The sequence below is a fragment of the Acomys russatus genome, chromosome 22 (assembly GCF_903995435.1).
Source record: "Acomys russatus chromosome 22, mAcoRus1.1, whole genome shotgun sequence".
In the NCBI taxonomy this organism is placed as follows: Eukaryota; Metazoa; Chordata; class Mammalia; order Rodentia; family Muridae; genus Acomys; species Acomys russatus.
Genome location: NC_067158.1, coordinates 28,291,037 through 28,309,957, shown reverse-complemented (window position 1 = coordinate 28,309,957; position 18,921 = coordinate 28,291,037). Strand labels below are relative to the sequence as shown.

At 48.9% G+C, this 18,921-nt stretch overlaps 1 protein-coding gene across 1 annotated transcript; it reads left to right on the top strand.

The window, feature by feature from the left end:
• Positions 1-6,576: 6,576 nt before the first annotated feature.
• Positions 6,577-8,430, top strand: Mrfap1 (Morf4 family associated protein 1). The gene is made up of 2 exons (XM_051164848.1): positions 6,577-7,125; positions 7,377-8,430. Exon 1 carries the CDS (start codon positions 6,738-6,740, stop codon positions 7,113-7,115), a length of 378 nt encoding a protein of 125 aa, XP_051020805.1. The 5' UTR covers positions 6,577-6,737; the 3' UTR covers positions 7,116-7,125; positions 7,377-8,430.
• Positions 8,431-18,921: the final 10,491 nt, after the last annotated feature.

The following is an 18,921-nucleotide window of genomic DNA, read 5'->3' as shown; positions in this document are numbered from 1 at the left end:
TGTTAAAAAAAAAAAAAAAAGCAAGGCTGGGGATGAGTGTTTGCCTAGTGCACACAGGCCCTGAGTTTAATCCTTAGTACTGGATAAACTGGGGATGCCTGTGCACCCCTGTGATCCTAGCACTTGAGAGATGGAGGCAGGAGGATAGGGAGTTGAAGTCATCCTGAGCTACATAGCAAGTTTCAAGCCAGCCTGGGACTCACATGACTGGCCTCAGTATACACATGCATGCACATATATTGTTATTAACACTAGTGAGAAGGTGTGTTACACCAAATTCTCAGGCATCACAAAGCTGCAGCCAAGAGTGGTGGATAGGGCTTGGTTTGAGTTGCTCACCAGTGCTGACCTGTGTGAGGTCCTAGGCTTAACCGTAGCACTGCCCATACCTCCAAAACAGTCCATTCAAGTCCATCCTGTGTACTCTGTTCTGTCTTCTGGCATGACATCTGGTAGCACTGTACCAAGTTTAACATGCATCTGTTCTCTAAATCAGAAACAGGTGCTTGGGCAAGGCTATGGTGGCACACGCCTTTAATCCCAACACTTGGGAGGCAGAGGCAGGTGGATCTCTGAGTTTTAGGCCAGTCTGGTCTACAGAGAGAGTTCTAGAGTTCCAGGACTACACAGAGAAGTCCTCTCACAAACTAAAAAGGAGGAGGGAATGGAAGGGAGGGGAGGGGAGGAAGAAAAGAAAGACAGACAGAAAGAAAAAGATGCTTGAATATCAACTAGCCCCCAGCTCCCCCTCACGTGTCACCTTGGGGACCTCCCTCATAAAGCCTGGGGGTTTGAAAGTAGAGTCAACTGCTACAGTGAACACAGGTGCTTTATCTAAAAGTAGAGACCCACTCTAGAACAGTGCACATCACAGTATACATCAGAAGTGCTGGCAAGGAGCCCTTCCCGCCCCTCCACTGCCTCCCTTCTCCATTCCAGCACCCAGCACAGCCCAGTGTGGCTCCACACTCACAGAAGTCCCTCCTACGGACTAGAAGGATGGCCTTCTAACCCTTCAGTACACAGCTGGGGTAGGGGAGTTGAGCACAGTACATCTGCAGCCAGGACTCTTCCTCCTGTTGCCCCTGTCACCCAGGGAGCAATCAACACCCCAGCGGGCAGGCATTAACAACTTATCCCAAAGAGCAACTGTCTTGGAATCATAAAGCCACCAGGCTTGCTGTAGCTTCTGCTGCTCCGTAGATGCCAGTAAAGACTGGTTTCCCGCTGTGTGCACAGTCAGGCTGAGCAAACTGCACATAGCTAATAATGGCTGCAGGTTGCAAGGGGCTTCTAGGCATGGACTGCTGGAGGAGCCGTTCCATCTCTCTCCTGCCCACCCAGGGACATGCACACACCTGTAATATTTATGGGCTCTTGTGGCCACTGATGATTTTGTGGATATTAACACAAAATGCTCGCTAGCCACGCTGGCAACTATGGCAGTCTCTAGCACCTGGGAAACAAGATACTGACTGTCCATTATTACATTTAGTGTGTACAGGGAACAGGAAGGCGCCACTCAGTGACAAGGGACATAGCACAGTCACTCTTGTTCTTGCCTCATTGAAAGCACTCTACACCACCTCCCACCCAAACCTACGTGCAAATCACAGTGTGTTCCCCGTAAAAGGGGGTTTAGCCATCCCCCCCATAACATTTCACTAGAATTTTAACAAAGTCACATCTACAAAATGTGTTCTGTTCCTGCTTCTGCTTTTAAAAGACATGGCACTTCATGTCTCAAAAACCTGAGAGCTTTAAGAAGCGTCCACCACGGTCATCACTGAGTACAGCATCCCGGAAAGCACGCCACACAGAAATGCCCTCCACACATGGCTTGTGTCCATAAAGTGTCTTCTGCCACTATATGAGACTCCAGGTGTCATTCTGGGGTTCACTTCCTGGGGCTCTGAGGTGGAACACTTGGCTAGTATGTGCCAGGCTTTGGCTTCCTCCCCTAACGCCAGAAAGAAGGGAAGACAGAAGGGAAAAGGCCATTTTCAGAAAATATTTCTCTAATCTCTTCTAATGGAGGAAGTCTACAGGTCCTTGCAAAATGACCCTTGTGGGTATTAACACATTTCCGGGACACTTTGTCACATCTTAGCAACATCTTCACCACTTTGCTGGCCCAGATTCCCTTGCCGGGGGGGGGGGGGGGGGGGGGGGGGGGGGGGACACAGAGCCAATTTCAATCTGCATAAACTTGACCTCAGTAAGGCCTTCCCATCTCATCCTCACGTTGACCACACACTTGCATTTCTGAGACACACTTCTATCTCCACTCGAGTGTTGAGATCACACGTGTGCCTCCATGTTTGCCTTCTCCCCCAGGAGTTTGAAAGACCTACTCTTCTGCTCAATCTTTCTAGTAACCACTTTCTGGCCACCTGAATTGTTGTTACTTGGCTTCATTTGCTTGTTTTGGATCCTAAGATTTTGGTGTGAAGACTGACTTCAGACAGAGACGGAGGTGCGGGTGGCGGGGGGAGGGGGGTGGAACCTGTGAGTTCCCATCATGTTTAGGGACAGACCAGCTGTCTAGCCAACTGGGGCAGCTATAACAAACTACCACAGGATTGGCATTTATTTCCTGCATTCTAGAGGCTTTGAGTTCAAGAGCAAAGTGTCAACAGATACCTGTTTGGGGCTGCCTTCTGTTTGCATATAGCTGCCTTCCCAGTATGTCCTCACATGGCAGGTAGCAGAGAGCAAGATGGCCTGTTGTCTCTCTTCTAGTAAGGACATTTATTTTATTTTGGGTTTTTGGCCTTTTAAAAAACAATTTATTTAATTTTATGTGCATTGGTGTGAGAGTGTCAGATCACCTAGAACTGGAGTTACAGACAGTTATAGGCTGCCATGTGGGTGCTGGAAATTGAACCCAGGTCCTTTGGAAGAGCAAGCAATGCTCTTAAACACTGAGCCATCTCTCCAGCCCCATGGCTTTTGTTTTTTCAAGACAGGTTTCTCTGTGTAGCCCTGGCTGTGCTGGAACTCTTCTGTAGATCAGGCAGGCCTTGGACTCACAGAGACCTCCCTGCCTCTGCCTCCTGAGGCTGGGATTAAAGGTGTGTGCCACCATGCCTAGCCAAGGACATTAAACTTATCATGAGGATCCCACATTCAAGACTGAATCTAGGTGGTAGTGTCTCTGAAGGGACCCATATCCTAGTAATAGTCAAGATGTGAATAGAGGGTCACATTTAGTCCAAGGTTCCAAATCCTTCCAGCCTTGACAACGCAGCATCTCAGGCCTGGACTATCTGTTCTCAGAGTCAGCAGCAGCTCAAGGACCACAGGCCCGCAAAGAGCTTCCACTCAGGTGTCCAGGCCCATGCTGTCTCTGGGAGTCATTTATGGTAGCTCTATGCTCCAAGCTTCTAAGCATGGTGTGTACATGATCACTCCTCCTGAGGACAATTAAGAGTGAACAGAATTTGCCACCTCTCCCCCCTGCAGATCTAGACCTGAGCCCCAGGGCCTGGAGTTGCAGTTCTTTCCCACACGACCTGCTTTGCCACTTGTAGGACAAACTGTTCTCAAGTCTTCAGCTTGGGGAAAGGAGGCTCCACATCAGTAGGTTGCTTACCACTGTTGGTCAGCTGAAAATCCTGCACCCATGTTTATTTTCCAGTAGCTGCTGCACCCTCAACAGTCTTATATTAAGACGAGGTCTTACTATGCCACCCTGGCTGTCCTGGGACTCAACATGTACACGAGGCCAGCCCTGAACTCACAGAGACTTGCCTGCTACTGCTGCTTGAGTCCTAGGTTTAAAGGCGTGTGCCACTACACCAGGCTTTTTGTTTTCTTTCTTTCTTTTTTTCTTTTTCTTTTTCTTTCGGTTTTTCAAGGCAGGGTCTCTCTGTGTTAGCCTTGGATGTCCTGGACTGTAAACATTATGTGGCCTGGTTGTGGCAATGCAAATCTCTTACATTCTAAGAGAATGAAATTTTGGCTGAACAGCCAAAGTTAATGATACACTTTGAAGTCACTTAAGACTGCTAGCCTAAATGGGGCATGGTAGCGTATGCCTTTAATCCCGGCACTCAGGGAGGCAGAGGCAGGTAGATTGCTGTGAGTTTGAGGCTAGTCTGGTCTACAAAGCAAGTTCAAGGCAGCCAAGGCTACATAGAGAAACCCTGTCTAGTGCGGGGAGCTGGAGTGGGGAAGCCCACTGCTAGGCTACTGTGTACTTAAACTGTTGCTTTAACTCCCTTTTAAGGGAACAATGTAACAACCAATCTTTCTTACTTGCCTTGAATTCCCCATGTAATCAACTTTTACAACCTAAGCTAATGTATAGCTATAATCTTAGATTACAATGTTAATTAGTATACTATTCCATGTCCCTGACCCAGACAAGGCAGGGAATACAAAAATTGAAAGCCACTTCCTAACATCTACCATAAAGGTTGAAAGCAACCATTTACTGTTGCTGGTTGATGAATAATGACACTTGTTAGCTGGGTCAGTTGGAGCCAGTGACTTAATCCCTGTGCACCTCTGTTGAAGAGCTCTGTAAAGTGTCCCACTCCTTCCTCACGTGGTGCTTTCTATGTCATTCAGTACAAATAGAGTGAAGCCTCTGTTAGGGACAGACACACCACTCACAGAAGAGACATGGTACACAACAGACACAGAAACCCCCACAGACAGAAACCGACAGCCAGAGACACAGGGACAAACAGATTGACAAGACAGCCTTCAGGCAGGCATAGCTACAGACTCATGAGACAGACAGACAGGACAGAAAACACAGAGAGCATGAAGTAGACACTTTGAGTCTGGACTCACTCTCTGTTAAACAGCTCCAAGGGAAATGCTTCTGTTTGTTCCTCAGTGTGACGCTAATGCATTACCAGTGACTCAGAGTTGATCTCTAATGAGTAGAATCCGTGCACAGGGTTTTGTGTGGATATGTGGGTTCAATTCATTTTCTGGGTTGTACAGTGGAAGCTGTCTTGGCAATAGAGATCACATCCCCACCAGTTAAAAGAGGGGGTGGACGTGGCCTTTAATCCCAGCACTCGGGAGGCAGAGGCAGGCAGATCTCTGTGAGTTCGAGGACAGTCAGGGCTACAAAGAGAAACCTTATCTCAAAAAGAAAAAAGAAAAACAAAGAAAGAAGGAAAGGGTGAATTTGTGAATTTCCCAGGATCCACACTTACCAGCCTTTCCCCATGTCAGGGTTCTGCAAACTGACTATCCTAAGTGTGTGCAACAGTATCTCATTGTCCTTTGAACAATTTACTCTTATTCATGTTTTAAATGGCACAGCTTCTTCTGGTGTCAGGAAAACCTGAAAGGCTGGATTTTTTTTTTTTTTTTTTTTAAAGTAAAAGCCACGGAGTGTAAAGAATCTAAGAGCCCAATTAAAAAGATGTGTACTTTATATGTGCCTCTGTTTGGTATTTACAAAGTGGTTTCATGATTCGTTGCTGGGAAACTAACCAAATATCTAGTTCAGATTCTCGAGAAAGTGCTGTCTGATCAGTAGACTAAGAATTCTGCATCTTTCCATCAAGATCAATGTTGAGTGGCTGTTAAGCAAATTTAGTTGTGTGCACCAACTTCTGTCCTTTCCACACCAGCTGATCACCAACTGAACTTTGGTCAGCTGGGGCCTCAGAAGGCATCAGACAGAAGTTTCACCTCAGGAAACCAGGAGCTCTGTCTGGTTAAAAGACACCCAGGCACTTCCAATCAAGGTAAGATAATTACACCTTAAACTAGCTCAGCTATAGCCAAAGAGGAGGGGCTATGATTTCTCTGGATTTCCCAGATTCCTCTTTCCCCAGTTTTGGAAAGCTGGTTTTCGTTTGTTGTTGCTGTTTTGAAACAGGGTTTCTCTGTATAGCCCTGGCTGTACTGAAACTCATCATATAGACCAGGATGACCTCAAACTCAGAAATCCTGCCTCTGTCATCCGGGAGCTGGAATTAAAGGCATGTGCCACTAGGTCGGACTTTCTCTTTCTCTCTCTCTCTCTCTCTCTCTGTCTCTCTCTCTCTCTCTCTCTCTGTCTCTCTCTCTGTCTCTCTCTCTCTCTCTCTCCCTCTCCTCTCTCTCTCTCTCTCTCTCTCTCGCCTCTCTCTCTCTCCTCTCCCTCTCTCTCCTCTCCTCTCCTCCTCTCTCTCTCTCTCTCTCTCTCTCTCTCTCTCTCTCTCTCTCTCTCTCTCTCTCTCTTCTTTTTTACTAGTAAGGAAACGTGTCCAGCGTGGTGGCTCATACCTGCAACCCGGGAAGCTGAGGCAAGAGGATTGCTGAGAGTTCAGGACCAGTTTAATCCATACAAATGACTTCCAAGATAACCTTAGCTACAGCATGATATCCTGTTTCAAAAAGTACGTGCATGAAATCAGAATAAGATACAGTGAAGTGTGAATCTGGCAACATCTCAAACTGCTCCAAGAGCTTAGGAGCGAGGATGGAGAACTGATGTCCGCGCGTGGCCGCGGAGGCACTCGCCCCGCCCCTTTCATGGACGTGCGCGCGCCCGCACCTCGCAGCGCGACCGTAAAGAGGGGCGCGGCGGTGTCGTGAAAGGGGTCGCAAGGCGCAGAGCGCTGGTTGACGGTTGGAACTCCATTTTGTTCGCCGCCCGTCTGCTCGGCAGTCACTCGTCTCCGTGGCTTCTCCGCGGCGTAAAGTTGAGCCGCGGCGGAAGTTTTGAGGACTCGGCCCGAGCTCGGTCACAGAGTGTCCCGCAGACAAGCAGAGCGGCAGAGATGCGGCCCCTGGACGCGGTGGATCTGGCGGAGCCCGAGGAGGTGGAGGTGCTGGAGCCCGAGGAGGACTTCGAGCAGTTTCTGCTGCCCGTCATCCACGAGATGCGCGAGGACATCGCGTCGCTGACGCGCGAGCGCGGGCGCGCGCCTGTGCGCAACCGGGGCAAGCTGTGGGAGATGGACAATATGCTGATCCAGATCAAGACGCAGGTGGAGGCCTCTGAGGAGAGCGCACTCAACCACCTGCAGGGCGCGGGCGGTGCCGAGCCCCGTGGCCCCAGGGCGGAGAAGGCCGAGGAGAAGGCGCAGGAGATGGCGAAGATGGCCGAGATGCTGGTGCAGCTTGTGCGGCGGATAGAGAAGAGCGAATCGTCGTGAGCGGGCCGCGGTAAGGGCGGGAGCCTGGCGGGGCGTGGGCGACTGCGGGGAGGAGGCTGGCTTGTCGCCTCGAGAGTAAACTAGGCCCCTCTGGGGGAAGGGCTGTAGCAAATTGTCGGTAGGGAGACAGTGGAAGATTCCAGATTGTGCTGGAAGGCATGAGGCCCTGAGTGAGACAGCCTCCAGGAGAGGCCAGTGTTTTGCTCTGCTCTCCGGCGGGATTAACCTCTCGGTGATGAATCTTTCCCGCCCGTGCTTTAGGTTTCCAGCCAATGGATTCTGGTTGAGTGATGGCGATTGGCTGACATGACACCCTGGAGAAGCTGAAACCAGAGAGCCTTTTGTTTTCCTTTTTTATTTTTATTTTTATTTTTTATTTTGTCCTTTTTTCTTTTTTTCCTCAATGTTCACTCAGTTCTCACTGACACTACGTTCCTGCTACAGTCTGCGGTTGACGACCTCGATATGAGTTTTTGATTATTCAGTGGTTCCTTTTTTTGTTTGTTTAGGGGAAATAACTTTGATTTGGAAAATGTGCTCACATACGGGAATTAGGGCCTAGATTGTAAGCCCTTGTGGCAGTCAAATGACGTTCGTTCCTGGGCTTTGGTTGTTGTTTCTGAATTTTGAGGTGCTTTGCTCTTTCTTGGGTGACCTGATAGCTCCCTGGAACTTTGCGTCCCTGTGACACTTGAGACTCCAAGTTGGAGCTCACCGGCTCTGGAAGTTCTAAAGGAGCTGCTTTACTTCTAGAAGACGACTCCATGCAGCAATGGCAGAAGATGGGACCAGACTTCATCTGGGACTGCAATGGGCCTTACATGGCTAGGACTGATGGCCTGGGAGAAGGGTTGGAGGATAGTATTGTTTCTATTGGGGGACTTTAATTTCTGTGTGAGACCAAAGGAGGAGAGATGTATTTTGTGCAAATTTTAAATTTTATGTGCTACACTATCTATTGTAACCTGTCTGGTGAGTTTGTTTGGACAGCCTAATTCATTTCTAAATGAAATGGAACCCAGAATGGGAGATGAGGTCTTGTTAGTCTGTACAAGTTGGTATTATATCCCCATATATTTGAGGAGATCCTGAACATAAAATGAAAGGGCAATGCCTTTTGTGGACTGGGAAGGAAAACCTGGAACTGTCTGCAATGGACCCGAGACTTCGAGGAAGAGGCATCGTCAAGGTTCATCTGTAGTCAAGCTATAAATTTATTGAGTAGCAGACCTGATAAGCATTTGAGGTCAAAACCCCTACCATGTTTGAAAAACAAAATCTTACATGTTAATAAAAGTATTTGTTTGCTTGAAAAGAGTATATACCCAGAAAGTTATTAAGAAACACAATGAACTCTTCAGTGGCCTCTGCTTAGTTTGATGAACATCCTACAGCTTTGGGAGCTCTGGGTTAGCAACAGAAGGGAGTTTCCACTTTGGCTACTGTGGGGCCTGGGTGAGAACAGGACATTCTTGGCTCCTAAGTAGGAAAGAATTTGTTTTTCAAGAGATGGTTCTAGAGCCTATGAGCTATGAGGGAAGATGACACCTGTCAGTCCAGGTAGAGTCTCCAATGTGACATCCTCCAAAGTACATTCTCCAGTCTGGCAGAGGGACAGCAACATTTGAGGTGGTGGTTGGTAGTCAGCTTGTTCCTTTGACAAGCATAGTTTATTGCCACTCTAGTCAACATATTACACAAATGAAGGAAATGCCCCTGAGATGGGACCAGGTGCTGACGGTGGCATAATTTTCATTAAGGTGACCAGTATAAATGCTTTCTCCTTTACTGTTTTGCAAGAAGGGTTGTTCATCCTATCAGACAGTGCTTTCACCTGTGAGTACGTTTCTCCCCCTGCCCAGAGGCCTTGCCAGGTACATCATATCTGTTTCCCATTGCTCTACCTTCTTAAGGACTCCAAAACAACATGAAGCCAAAATGTAAACTGAAGCCCTGACTCCCCTCCCTTCCCCTGAGAGCAGATAAACCCGGAGCACTGTGGTTTCCACTGTCATCTAAAGATCAATAGGATCTGTCATCCCACTCACACTGTAGCTGGGTAAACCAGGCAGGGCTTGCTTTAGTTACTGTCCCAAATACGTGCAACTTTACCAAGACCCCCTGTAGTGTTCTATGAGTCCCTATTCTTTGTCTGTTCAAAGCAGTTTTCTCTAACAGCTCTTCCAGCTAAGGCCCCTACTGCCCAGGCTGGTATCACCCCGCTGGTGAGGGACTCCAGCAGCACTCGGCCACGCCTGTGCAGACAGGATGCCACTGCGGATTCATTAGGGCTGCCTTCAGCCAGAGGAGTTAGGAGGGAAGAGACATTGCCACACACTGGGCCATTAAGAACAAACATGCATGAGGAAATGAGCAGAGTTAAGGTAGCTGTGGAATTGAGGGCCTGGAAGATTGGCAGGATTGCAGCAATCACCAGCCCCAGGTCACTGGGAATGAGTAGCCCTGTGGAGGGCAAAAGCTGCTGGCTATGCAGAGGCCAGATGTTGAATGGGCAGCCATGTGAGCATGTTATTCACCTAGAGAGACTTCAGGACTTTTAGAGTGATGGGCTGGTCATGACTCAGGTGTCAGAGTCTGCAGCAGGCAGTAGGAATGTTGTGGCAAGTCATTGGGGTGCAGAGGGGCTAGGGCAGGGAATGGGTGTACTTTAACCAAACTCCTGGCTGATGTTTGTTTGAAGGATATGGAGATAAGAGTGGCTGTCCTTTTATCAGCCTGGGACCTTGGGACCAACTGGCACTATGCTATTGGAACCAACAAGCAAAGTGAAGTGGGGTCGAAGGCGGGCCTGCTCCAAGCCAGGTTGTGCTAGCCAAGGCTAACTCAGCCCCACTGGCCCAAGGGCTTTAGGGATAGGAACACCAGCCGAACAGCGTCATAGGCTGGGTTCAACTCAACAGTGGTGATGGGTCTGGTAAACTTAGTTCTGAATTTAGCTCCTTGGGTGACAACCACTTGGAAGGGCCAAAGATGTAGCAGCCAAAAGTGTCACTCAACCAAGCTTCCTGCCAATGGTGGCTCTGTCCCTTCAGGCCTCACACTGACAATGGCAGGGAGCTCTTCCTCCCATACCCTTACAGATAAGTGATTGGGAAGTGGAAGCTGCCTCAGGAGATGGCCCTAGGCCCCTGGCCGCCTTCCCCAGGCAAAGTCCGGAGTATAGTGTTGCCTTCTTGCCAAAGAAGCTTCTTCATGGAGGGGACAGTGAAGGATGGGGCAGAGACAAATAGATCGAGTCTTGCCTGGGTGCTCAGCTGGGGTCACACAGCAGACAGCAGGTGCTTGGCAAACCAGGCCACTAAAGCCTGCGGTTGTTCAACCCCTAAAGGCAGGTCTGAGGCCTGACTCCAGGAAGAAGCCGCTTCAGAAGCAGCAGAAGGTCCTGGGGGCGCTTACCAGAGGGGTTTCTATGAGAACTAGTCAGTAGCAGAGCAGGAACAGTGGGCCCACTGGGAGATACTGCTTTCTACTGAGCCTTTGGTGGTGTCTCTGAACTGAGGATATTATGGGCTTCTCTTTTTGCGCTGTCGGAGTGAAGAGTGCCGTTGGCTTGGTGCAACACGATCACAGCACACAGCGCTTTGCTTAGAGAGCTCGCCAGGCAACACTTTCCCCAGAATGATGAGACCCAGAGAATCGGGTGTGCTCCAGGTGGCATGTCACTTCTGTGTGCTCTGTCTGTTAGAGTGTAGCCAACACTCTAACAGGCACAGGGAGAAGAGTGCCGAAGACCCACGGACATGGTTTTAAAACTACCACAGCTAAAGCTGGAGAGATGGGCTCAGCGATTAAGAGTATTTGTTGCTCTTGCAGAGAACCCAGGCTCCCCACTACTGTAACTCCAGCTCCAGGGAATCCAATGCCCTCCTCTGTTCCTCTCCAGCATGAAGCACACACAATGTTCAGACATACATGCAAACAAATATCCATACACATAAAATAAGTTAACCTTTAAAAAAAAATTAAGCCGCTAGTCAGGCATGCCTATAATCCAGCACTTGGGACGCAGAGGCAGGTGGATCTCTGAGTTCGAGGCCAGGCTGGTCTACAAAATGAGTCCAGGACAGCCAAGGCTACACAGAGAAGCCCTGTCTCGGGTGGGGGTGGGGTAGGGGTGGGGTAGGGGTGGGGTGGGGGTGGGGTAGGGGTGGGGTGGGGTAGGGGTGGGGTAGGGGTGGGGTAGGGGTGGGGTGGGGTGGGGTGGGGGTGGGGCAGGGGTGGGGTAGGGGTGGGGTAGGGGTGGGGTGGGGGTGGGGTGGGGGTGGGGTAGGGGTGGGGTAGGGGTGGGGTAGGGATGGGGTAGGGGCTGTGAGCCACTAAACTCACCACAGTCAGTGTCATGCCGTACCCACACAGGGTATCTAAAATATCACAGACCCAAAGCATCAGAGTTTCCAATCGTCACAATAGTTTCTGGGTTTGGAGAGGCCAAATCAGTACATTAAAATGTGAGGCACTTGTAGCCAGAGGCAAAGGGGAGAGATCTACAAAGTATGGTAAGAACCAACAGATGAGCGGCTTGTTTGTTTCCTTGCAAGGTAGTAACAAACTGCTACAAATTTACTTGCTTAAAACAACACAAATTCTGTTCAGGAGGCGGTCCTGAATCAAGTGTGGGTAAGGCCACCCCCTCTGAAGGGTGCAGAGAAGTTCCCTGCTCCTCTTCTCCCCGCACAGGCTGCCCTTGCCCTCACTTTTGTTAAATCGTCAGTTCTGTCTGCCTTCACTGTCAGTCTCTGTCTTCACATGGCATCAACGAAGGACACCAGTCATTGGATTTAGAGCTCACCTTAACCCAGTACCTTAACGGATTGAGTTGTAAGGACCCTATTTTCAAAGAGGTCCCATCCTGAGCTTTGAGTAAACATGAATTTTGGAGGGGCCCTCCTGCACAAATAGTAACTTTTTTTGAAGAGTTATCTATTTGTGTGGGGGGGGGGGGGCTATGCATACTGTGTATGCACAGAGTAAGTATCAGATTCTCTAGAGCTGGAGTTACAGAAAGTTGTGAGTTGCCCAGTGTGGATGCTGGGTACCAAACTCAGGTCAAGTTTGTAAGAGAAGTGCTCTTAACTGCCGACCTATCTCTGTAGCCTGAAAATTGTTACACAGGTACAGTTTTGGTTTTGAGACACAGCCTTACTAGGTAGCCATGGCTGACCTAAACTTCTATATGTAGGTCAGGTTGGCCTTAAACTCAGAGATCTGCCGGTCTCTGAGTTTCATCCCAGCCTCTAAGTACTGGGATTAAAGGTGTGTGCCACCATGCCCAGCTATGAAAAGTTTGCATAAAGTCACATCAAAATGCATTTTAAAACAAGAATTGGTATTGCAATGGTTCAAACTGGCCCAGTGAGTCAATAGAGCCAATAAAAATCTCTTCAGGAATCCCAGGACCTTGGCTGGGGATGTGGCTCAGTTAGCAAAGTGTTTATCTAGCGTGCATGAAGGTCGGGTTCCACCCCCAGCGCCTTAGGAGCTACTCAAGAGATAGAAGCAGGAAGATCATAAATTCAAGATCATTCTTGGGGTTATGTAGTCAAGTCCTCAGGCAGCCTAGGACACACGAGACCCTGTTTCAGAGAGAGAGAAAGATAGGGAGGGAGGGAGCCCATGGTCACCTGCCTGTAATTCTAGTGCATGGTCAGCAGAGACAGGGATCCCTAAAGCAAGCAAGCCTTATCGGAGAACTGTGGGTTCAATTGACAGACCTTGTTTCAGTGACTAAAATGGAGAGTGGTGGGTGAAGACACTGATGTCAGCCTTGGACACATAGACAGAGACACACGGGGAGAGAGAGAGAGAGAGAGAGAGAGAGAGAGAGAGAGAGAGAGAGAGAGAGAGAGAGAGAGAGAGAGGGAGAGAGAGAGAGAGAGAAATATCTTCCATGGACTTCACAACACCTCTGTTCACTCCCATTAGGGTCTGGTGTTTCCAGTCATGCTGACTAGTAGGTGTCTTTAGTCTTTAGAAAGGGAAAGAGAAAGACTGGTCAGGTCTGGGTCAGGTTAACCACGTATTACAGTTTAGACAATATTTCTCAGTGGTCAGCATGTCTATGTGCAGAGCTGAGCAGTGTCTGATCCAAAGGCTAAGACAGCAAAGGGGACAGATACAGCCTGATGACAAAGATGCAGATGTGTGTGTGTGTGTGTGTGTGTGTGAGAGAGAGAGAGAGAGAGAGAGAGAGAGAGAGAGAGATGAGGGAGGAGAGAGAGAGCTGAGAGTGGGGAGAGAGAGAGAGAGAGAGAGAGAGAGAAAGAGAGAGAGATGATCGCCAATGCCTGTGGCCAAGTGAAGACTCAGAGCTAGGAGCAGAAACAGGAGTTACTTCAACCACACGGCAGAGGTGCGGTCTGCAGCGGAGCTGGGAGAGACGTGTTGTCCATCCACATGACCTCCAAATCAGTGACCTTTAAGCCATCTAGGAGCCAGGGAAGCATGGGGCCTGACTTGGGGCCTTCCTGGGTAAGGCAGTTTGTAGTATTGACCCAGGACGGTGGCCAGCAAAGCAGAGTGAGTACTCAAGAGGGTAGACATGGAGATGACTGTGAGAGGTGACACTGCTGACCAGAGGCATGGGGACAAGTCCAGTGTGCAGAGCAGAGAGCGGGCCACATACACACAGGGTAAGCTGCTGTTAGATCTTTGCCTCAGACACACTGAAGCCACTTCCAGATGGCTAGGGAAACGGAAACAGTAAATAGTTTTGAGAATATAAAGGGAAAATTTTTGTCAGCTCAGGGCAGGCAAGGATGTCTTCAAACAAAAAGGAGGAAGCATAAAAGAAACGCTTGGTGTTTGTCTTCTTCAAAAGCAAAAAACATACACATGAATGTTTATAGCAACAGTTTTCACAACAACCCGAGGGCGGAAACAACCCAGATGGCACTCAGCGGGCGAGCGGATCGGCACATCTCGGAACAAGACAGCACCCAGCTATAGAAAGGAATGAAGGAGCTCGCAGGCACTCCACAGGACCGGATGAGCCTTACAATCACGCTGAGCAGAGTTAAAGCAGCCAGACACAGAAGGCCACACTGTGGGGGTGCTGCGAGCTAGCCAGGGCCTGGCCCGTGCTGGCTGAGTGCTCTGCTACTGAGCTCAAATCCAGCGTCACGGCTTTAAAGTGGTGGCCTGTATCATGTCCCTCTCCCAAAATCATACATAGAAACTCGGACTAAATGTGAAAATATGCCACTCTAAAGATGAAATTGATGTTGCGGGAGAAGGTAAAGTGAGGCACCAGGAAGGACTCCAAACTCTCCAAGAAGAGAGGCGTCTGAAGAAACCAAACCAGCCCTGCCAGCGCTTTGATCTCTGACTGTGAGAAACATGCCAGTTACTTCTGGCGCCCAGTCTGTGGTCTTCTGTGATGGCGCCTGGTCATCTTAGAGACAGACAGTAGTTCTGTGGTTGCCAGAAGAGACGGAATGTGACATGAATGGATACCGCTTACTTTTTCCTGGGTGACTCAAAAGTTCTCAAACTAGAGAGAGCCGGTGTCTGTCAGTGCACTCACAAGCACAGAGTTTACACATCCACAGTGTCGTGTGCACCATGTGAGTGTCGCCTCAGGTTTCCCAGAAGCAGGAGCAGTCAGTTCATACAGGTGGTGAGTGTTAGGTCCCGCTGCAGGGCGTGGCTGGCGTACGCTGCCCTCTACCTAGGGGCGGGGCTTCCCTTTTCCCAGAGACCCTTCGCTTTAGAATCCAGTCTTTTTGGTTCCGCCTGCCCCTTTTCCCGCTTCCTGCCCTTTCCTGCTCTCCTTCCTTCTTCCCTTCCCCCCTCTCCAGCGCGTGCCCCTCTCTTTCCTTCCCCTCCCCATCCCGCGCTGCTCCAACAAACCTGCATTTATAAATAATACAGCTTTGTCGCCATTAGCTCATTCCGCTTTAATCAATCAGTGAGGGGAATGGAGTGTGCCAGAGCTGAAGCGGTACTGGGTGGCTAGAATTTAATGGGAACAGTTCCACTTTGGGGAGGATGAATATTCTGGGCATGGATGCACAGGCAGCACAGGATGTATGTGCTTAAAGCTACTGAACAGCATGCTCTGCTGGTTGTATTCATTTTACCAGAAGAATTTAAAGTAAAATAATGTGGTTTTTTTTTTTTTTTTTAATTAAACCATAATCATTTTCTTTATGGACTAGATGTGGCAATCCTAGCCCGCTGGAGACTGAAACAGACATTTGAGGCCAGCCCTACACAGTGACACTGCCCCTATTTTATATTAGAGTAGGCTCATTTCATAATAAGAACACCAGACACTCAGAGTACTGGGGCAGTTCATTTCATGACTTGCAAGTTAGGATAGTAGGTAAGCCTGGCTGAAGCAGAGAACAAGCCTTATAAACGCTAACTTGGGCTGGAGAGATGGCTCAGAGGTTAAGCACTGAGTGCTCTTTAAGAGGACCTGGGTCCAATTCCCCAGGTTCAGTTCCCAGTACCCACATAGTGGCTCACACTGCTCTGTAACTTAAATTCCAGCTGATCCTATGCCTCACTTCTGGCCTCTGTGGGCACCCAGCACACTCGTGGTGTGCAGACATACATGCAGACAAAACTCCCATAGACATAAAATAATAATAAAACTCAAGTGTGTGACCCTTCCCCTTATGAATAATTGGGAGGGAGCAATCTTACACATCGCCTGGGTCTTGTTTTCCCTCTGTTGTTTGTTGGTCCACTTTCAACAAAAATCACGTGTAGGCTGTTGACGCAAAAACCATAGCTCTCATCATAAAGAGAATCAGAGATAGTTTATTCTATTAGTTATTCTATCTTGAAAGCAGTTTCCTGGAATTTTTATAGTTTTATAGAGCAGAGAAACTTGCATAAATCAATGCAAGTTTGCAATATATTGGTGACTAAATCAGACAGATAGGTTCATCAAGATGGGGAAAGTGTCTATAATTCAAGACACTATCTTCTGGCATCCCTAGCTGCTATCCTGGCATCCTTAGCTGCTCTCTGCCAGTATCCTTATCTGCTACCCTGGCATTCTTAGCTGCTCCCTGCTGGCATCCTTAGCTTTTGCATTGATAGAAGCTGGTTTGCCTATAAGTCAGTAGTTTCTAAAAGGGTTTTAATCTATTGTCACAAGATGTTAGTTTTGACATAGGGTGGCAAGGAATAGCTGTTCCAGAGGGCCAGAACTCAGCCCAAGATAAGGTCATTAGCCTCCGGGCCTGCAGCATTCCAGTCTGTCCACTGTACTGAAATCAGCCCAGTCGGTCTGCAGACAGATTCCTTTCTGTTTCCTTCACAGCCAGATGCAGCTCTTTTCAGGAGTTCTTGCTCACAGGGGTCATCTCCACATTTCACTTCCTGTTTCTTTTAAAGTTTATCAGACACAAGACCAAGCTTGCCCGTAATATTCTATTCTAAACTTATAGTTTGGCAGGGAGGGGTAGCTTAGTAGAGTTGGAGGGAGGGGTTAAAGCAGCAGGCGTTAGCAAAGGGTTTGGGGCGGGGGATAGTTAGACCAGGAGGCAATGGCAATGTGGGGGTGTGGGATAGTTAGACCAGCAGGCATTAACAAGGGTGTTTTCTGTTCATTTGTGGCTGGGCCTAAACTGACTCCTAGCACTTCAAAGCGTGAACCAGCAGATGTTATTTCTAACAGGCGCACACTTAATCCCAGCACTGGGCAGGTAAAGACTGGCAGATCCTTTTGGCCCCATGGCCAGCCAGCCTAGCTTAGGCCAATGAGAGCTCTTGTCTTTAAAAAAAAAAAGGGGGGGGGGGCAGGGCTGGAGCTCAGTGGCTAAAAGCACTTACTGCTCTCTAAGAGGGCTGAGGTTTAGATTCCAGAACCCAAAAGGCTGTTCACAACACTTGTTACTCCAGCTCCAGGGAACCCTCTCTTGACTTACGTACACACAAGCATTGCACATACATACACACAGGCAGAGCATTCATACATAAATCTTTTAAAAAGAGTTGATGACATGTCTCACCCACACAAGTAGGGGCCAATGAGACAGATCAGTGGGTAAAGGCCCCTGCTCCCACACCTGACAAAATGAATTCAATCTGAAGGACCCACAGGTGTGGCCCAGGGGCAGGACTGTGAGGATCTGTGGCTGTGAGGGCATGGTCAAGTGGGTGGGGTTTGGGTGTGTTCTTGAAGCATATGATCTCAGTCACAGGTTGTGGGGGTCTTTCTGAGCAGCAAGGTAAGGGTCAGGGCCACCAAATTGAGGAGTGCAGTAGGCAAGGCCTTATAAAGATGGCAGTCAGGCTGGGCTGCCCCCTCAGTAGAGAGTGCTTGGCAAGCATATCCTCTAGGTTTGATCCCTGGAACCACTAAAGGCTGTACAAGGGCAGCCTGGGCTAAAGGGGGACAGAAGAAGAAATCAGGGGCGGGCATGGGGTGAGGGAGGCAACTTACTGACTTGAACAGGATTCCAAGTTGCCCACATGTGGACTCTGGTCATTTGGAAAGAGGCCTCCGCACTTGACAGAAGCCACCTTTTCTGTCGGCTTTGCTCATTTTCCTATCTGCATTAAACCCTCCGTTTCCCAGAAACCTTCCTGCCGTGACTCGAATCTGAGATTTCCAATGTGCTCAGTTTGGGTTGGATAGCATGTATGCATGTACATGCCAGGTAAGCACCCGACCACTGAACTATATGCCCAATCATTCTTGTTGTTTTTAATTTTGAAGACAGGGTATTCCTGAAGTTGCCCATGCTGGCCTTGAACCTGTACTCCACTTGCTTCAGCCTCCCAAACAGCTGGGAGTACACAAAGAATGTGGCCCTGAGTATAAGCTGCTTTATGGTCATATGTATTACTGTGACTTCATTGTAGCAGTGTTTTTGTGTGTGTGTGTGTGTGTGTGTGTGTGTGTGTGTGTGTGTGTGTACAGATGAGCGTGGATGAACATGGAGGCCAGAAGTCAGCATTGGCTGTGCTCCTTGAGATTGCTCACCTTGCTGAGTGAAAAAAGAAATTAAAAAGGAAGAATGTGACTGTTCCTAGGAATGGCGGACGAGAAGGTTTACTGTAGATGGGAGGGAGAGCATAGCCAGAAGTAAGGTGTCTAGGAGAGTAAACCAGAGGCACCAGTGACTATGTGCAAAATGGGCCCTGGGAATTTGAACTCACATGCCCTTGCCAAATCTATCTCCCTAGCCTTTCCTTATTTTCTTAGACTAGGTCTCTCCCTGAACCTGGAGTTCATCTATTTGATTAGGCAGGCCATCCAGTAATACTCTTGTCTCCTCCCAGCACTGGAATTACAGGTGTGTGATGCTGCTGCAACCGGCTTTGTACATGGATGCTGGGTGTGTAAACTGAGGACATGGCTGATCAGTGGTATGGTTAAGTGGAAGGCTTTTACTGTTGATGTGTGTGAGAGATCAGCCAGAAGCATCTGGAAGAGTCCAGAGCAGAGAGAGAAAGAAGTAGACTGGACATGGCCAGCATGAGAGAAAGGGAGAACAGCAGGGATAGAGAATAGGAGAAACAAAGCGAGGGAAACAGGAGCAGAACGTACAGGGAGAGAACACAGGAGGACAAGAAGCTGGGGGTGGGAGTGGATCCCGTTAGCTGGGGGGAGGTTAGGGGAGGGGAGGAGGTGGGAATGGCAGGCTGCTAGCATGAACTTTGAAATGTGTGGCAGACAGGTACTTGTGATACTGAGGGAGCCTGGAAGCCAGCATGCGCTTTGATATACTGACAGGCATCACAGGTCCCTCCTGCCATCGATAAGGGAAGTGGTTCCTTTTGGCAGAAGGGAACCAGTTTCACATGTTCCTGAGGAATGCTAGAT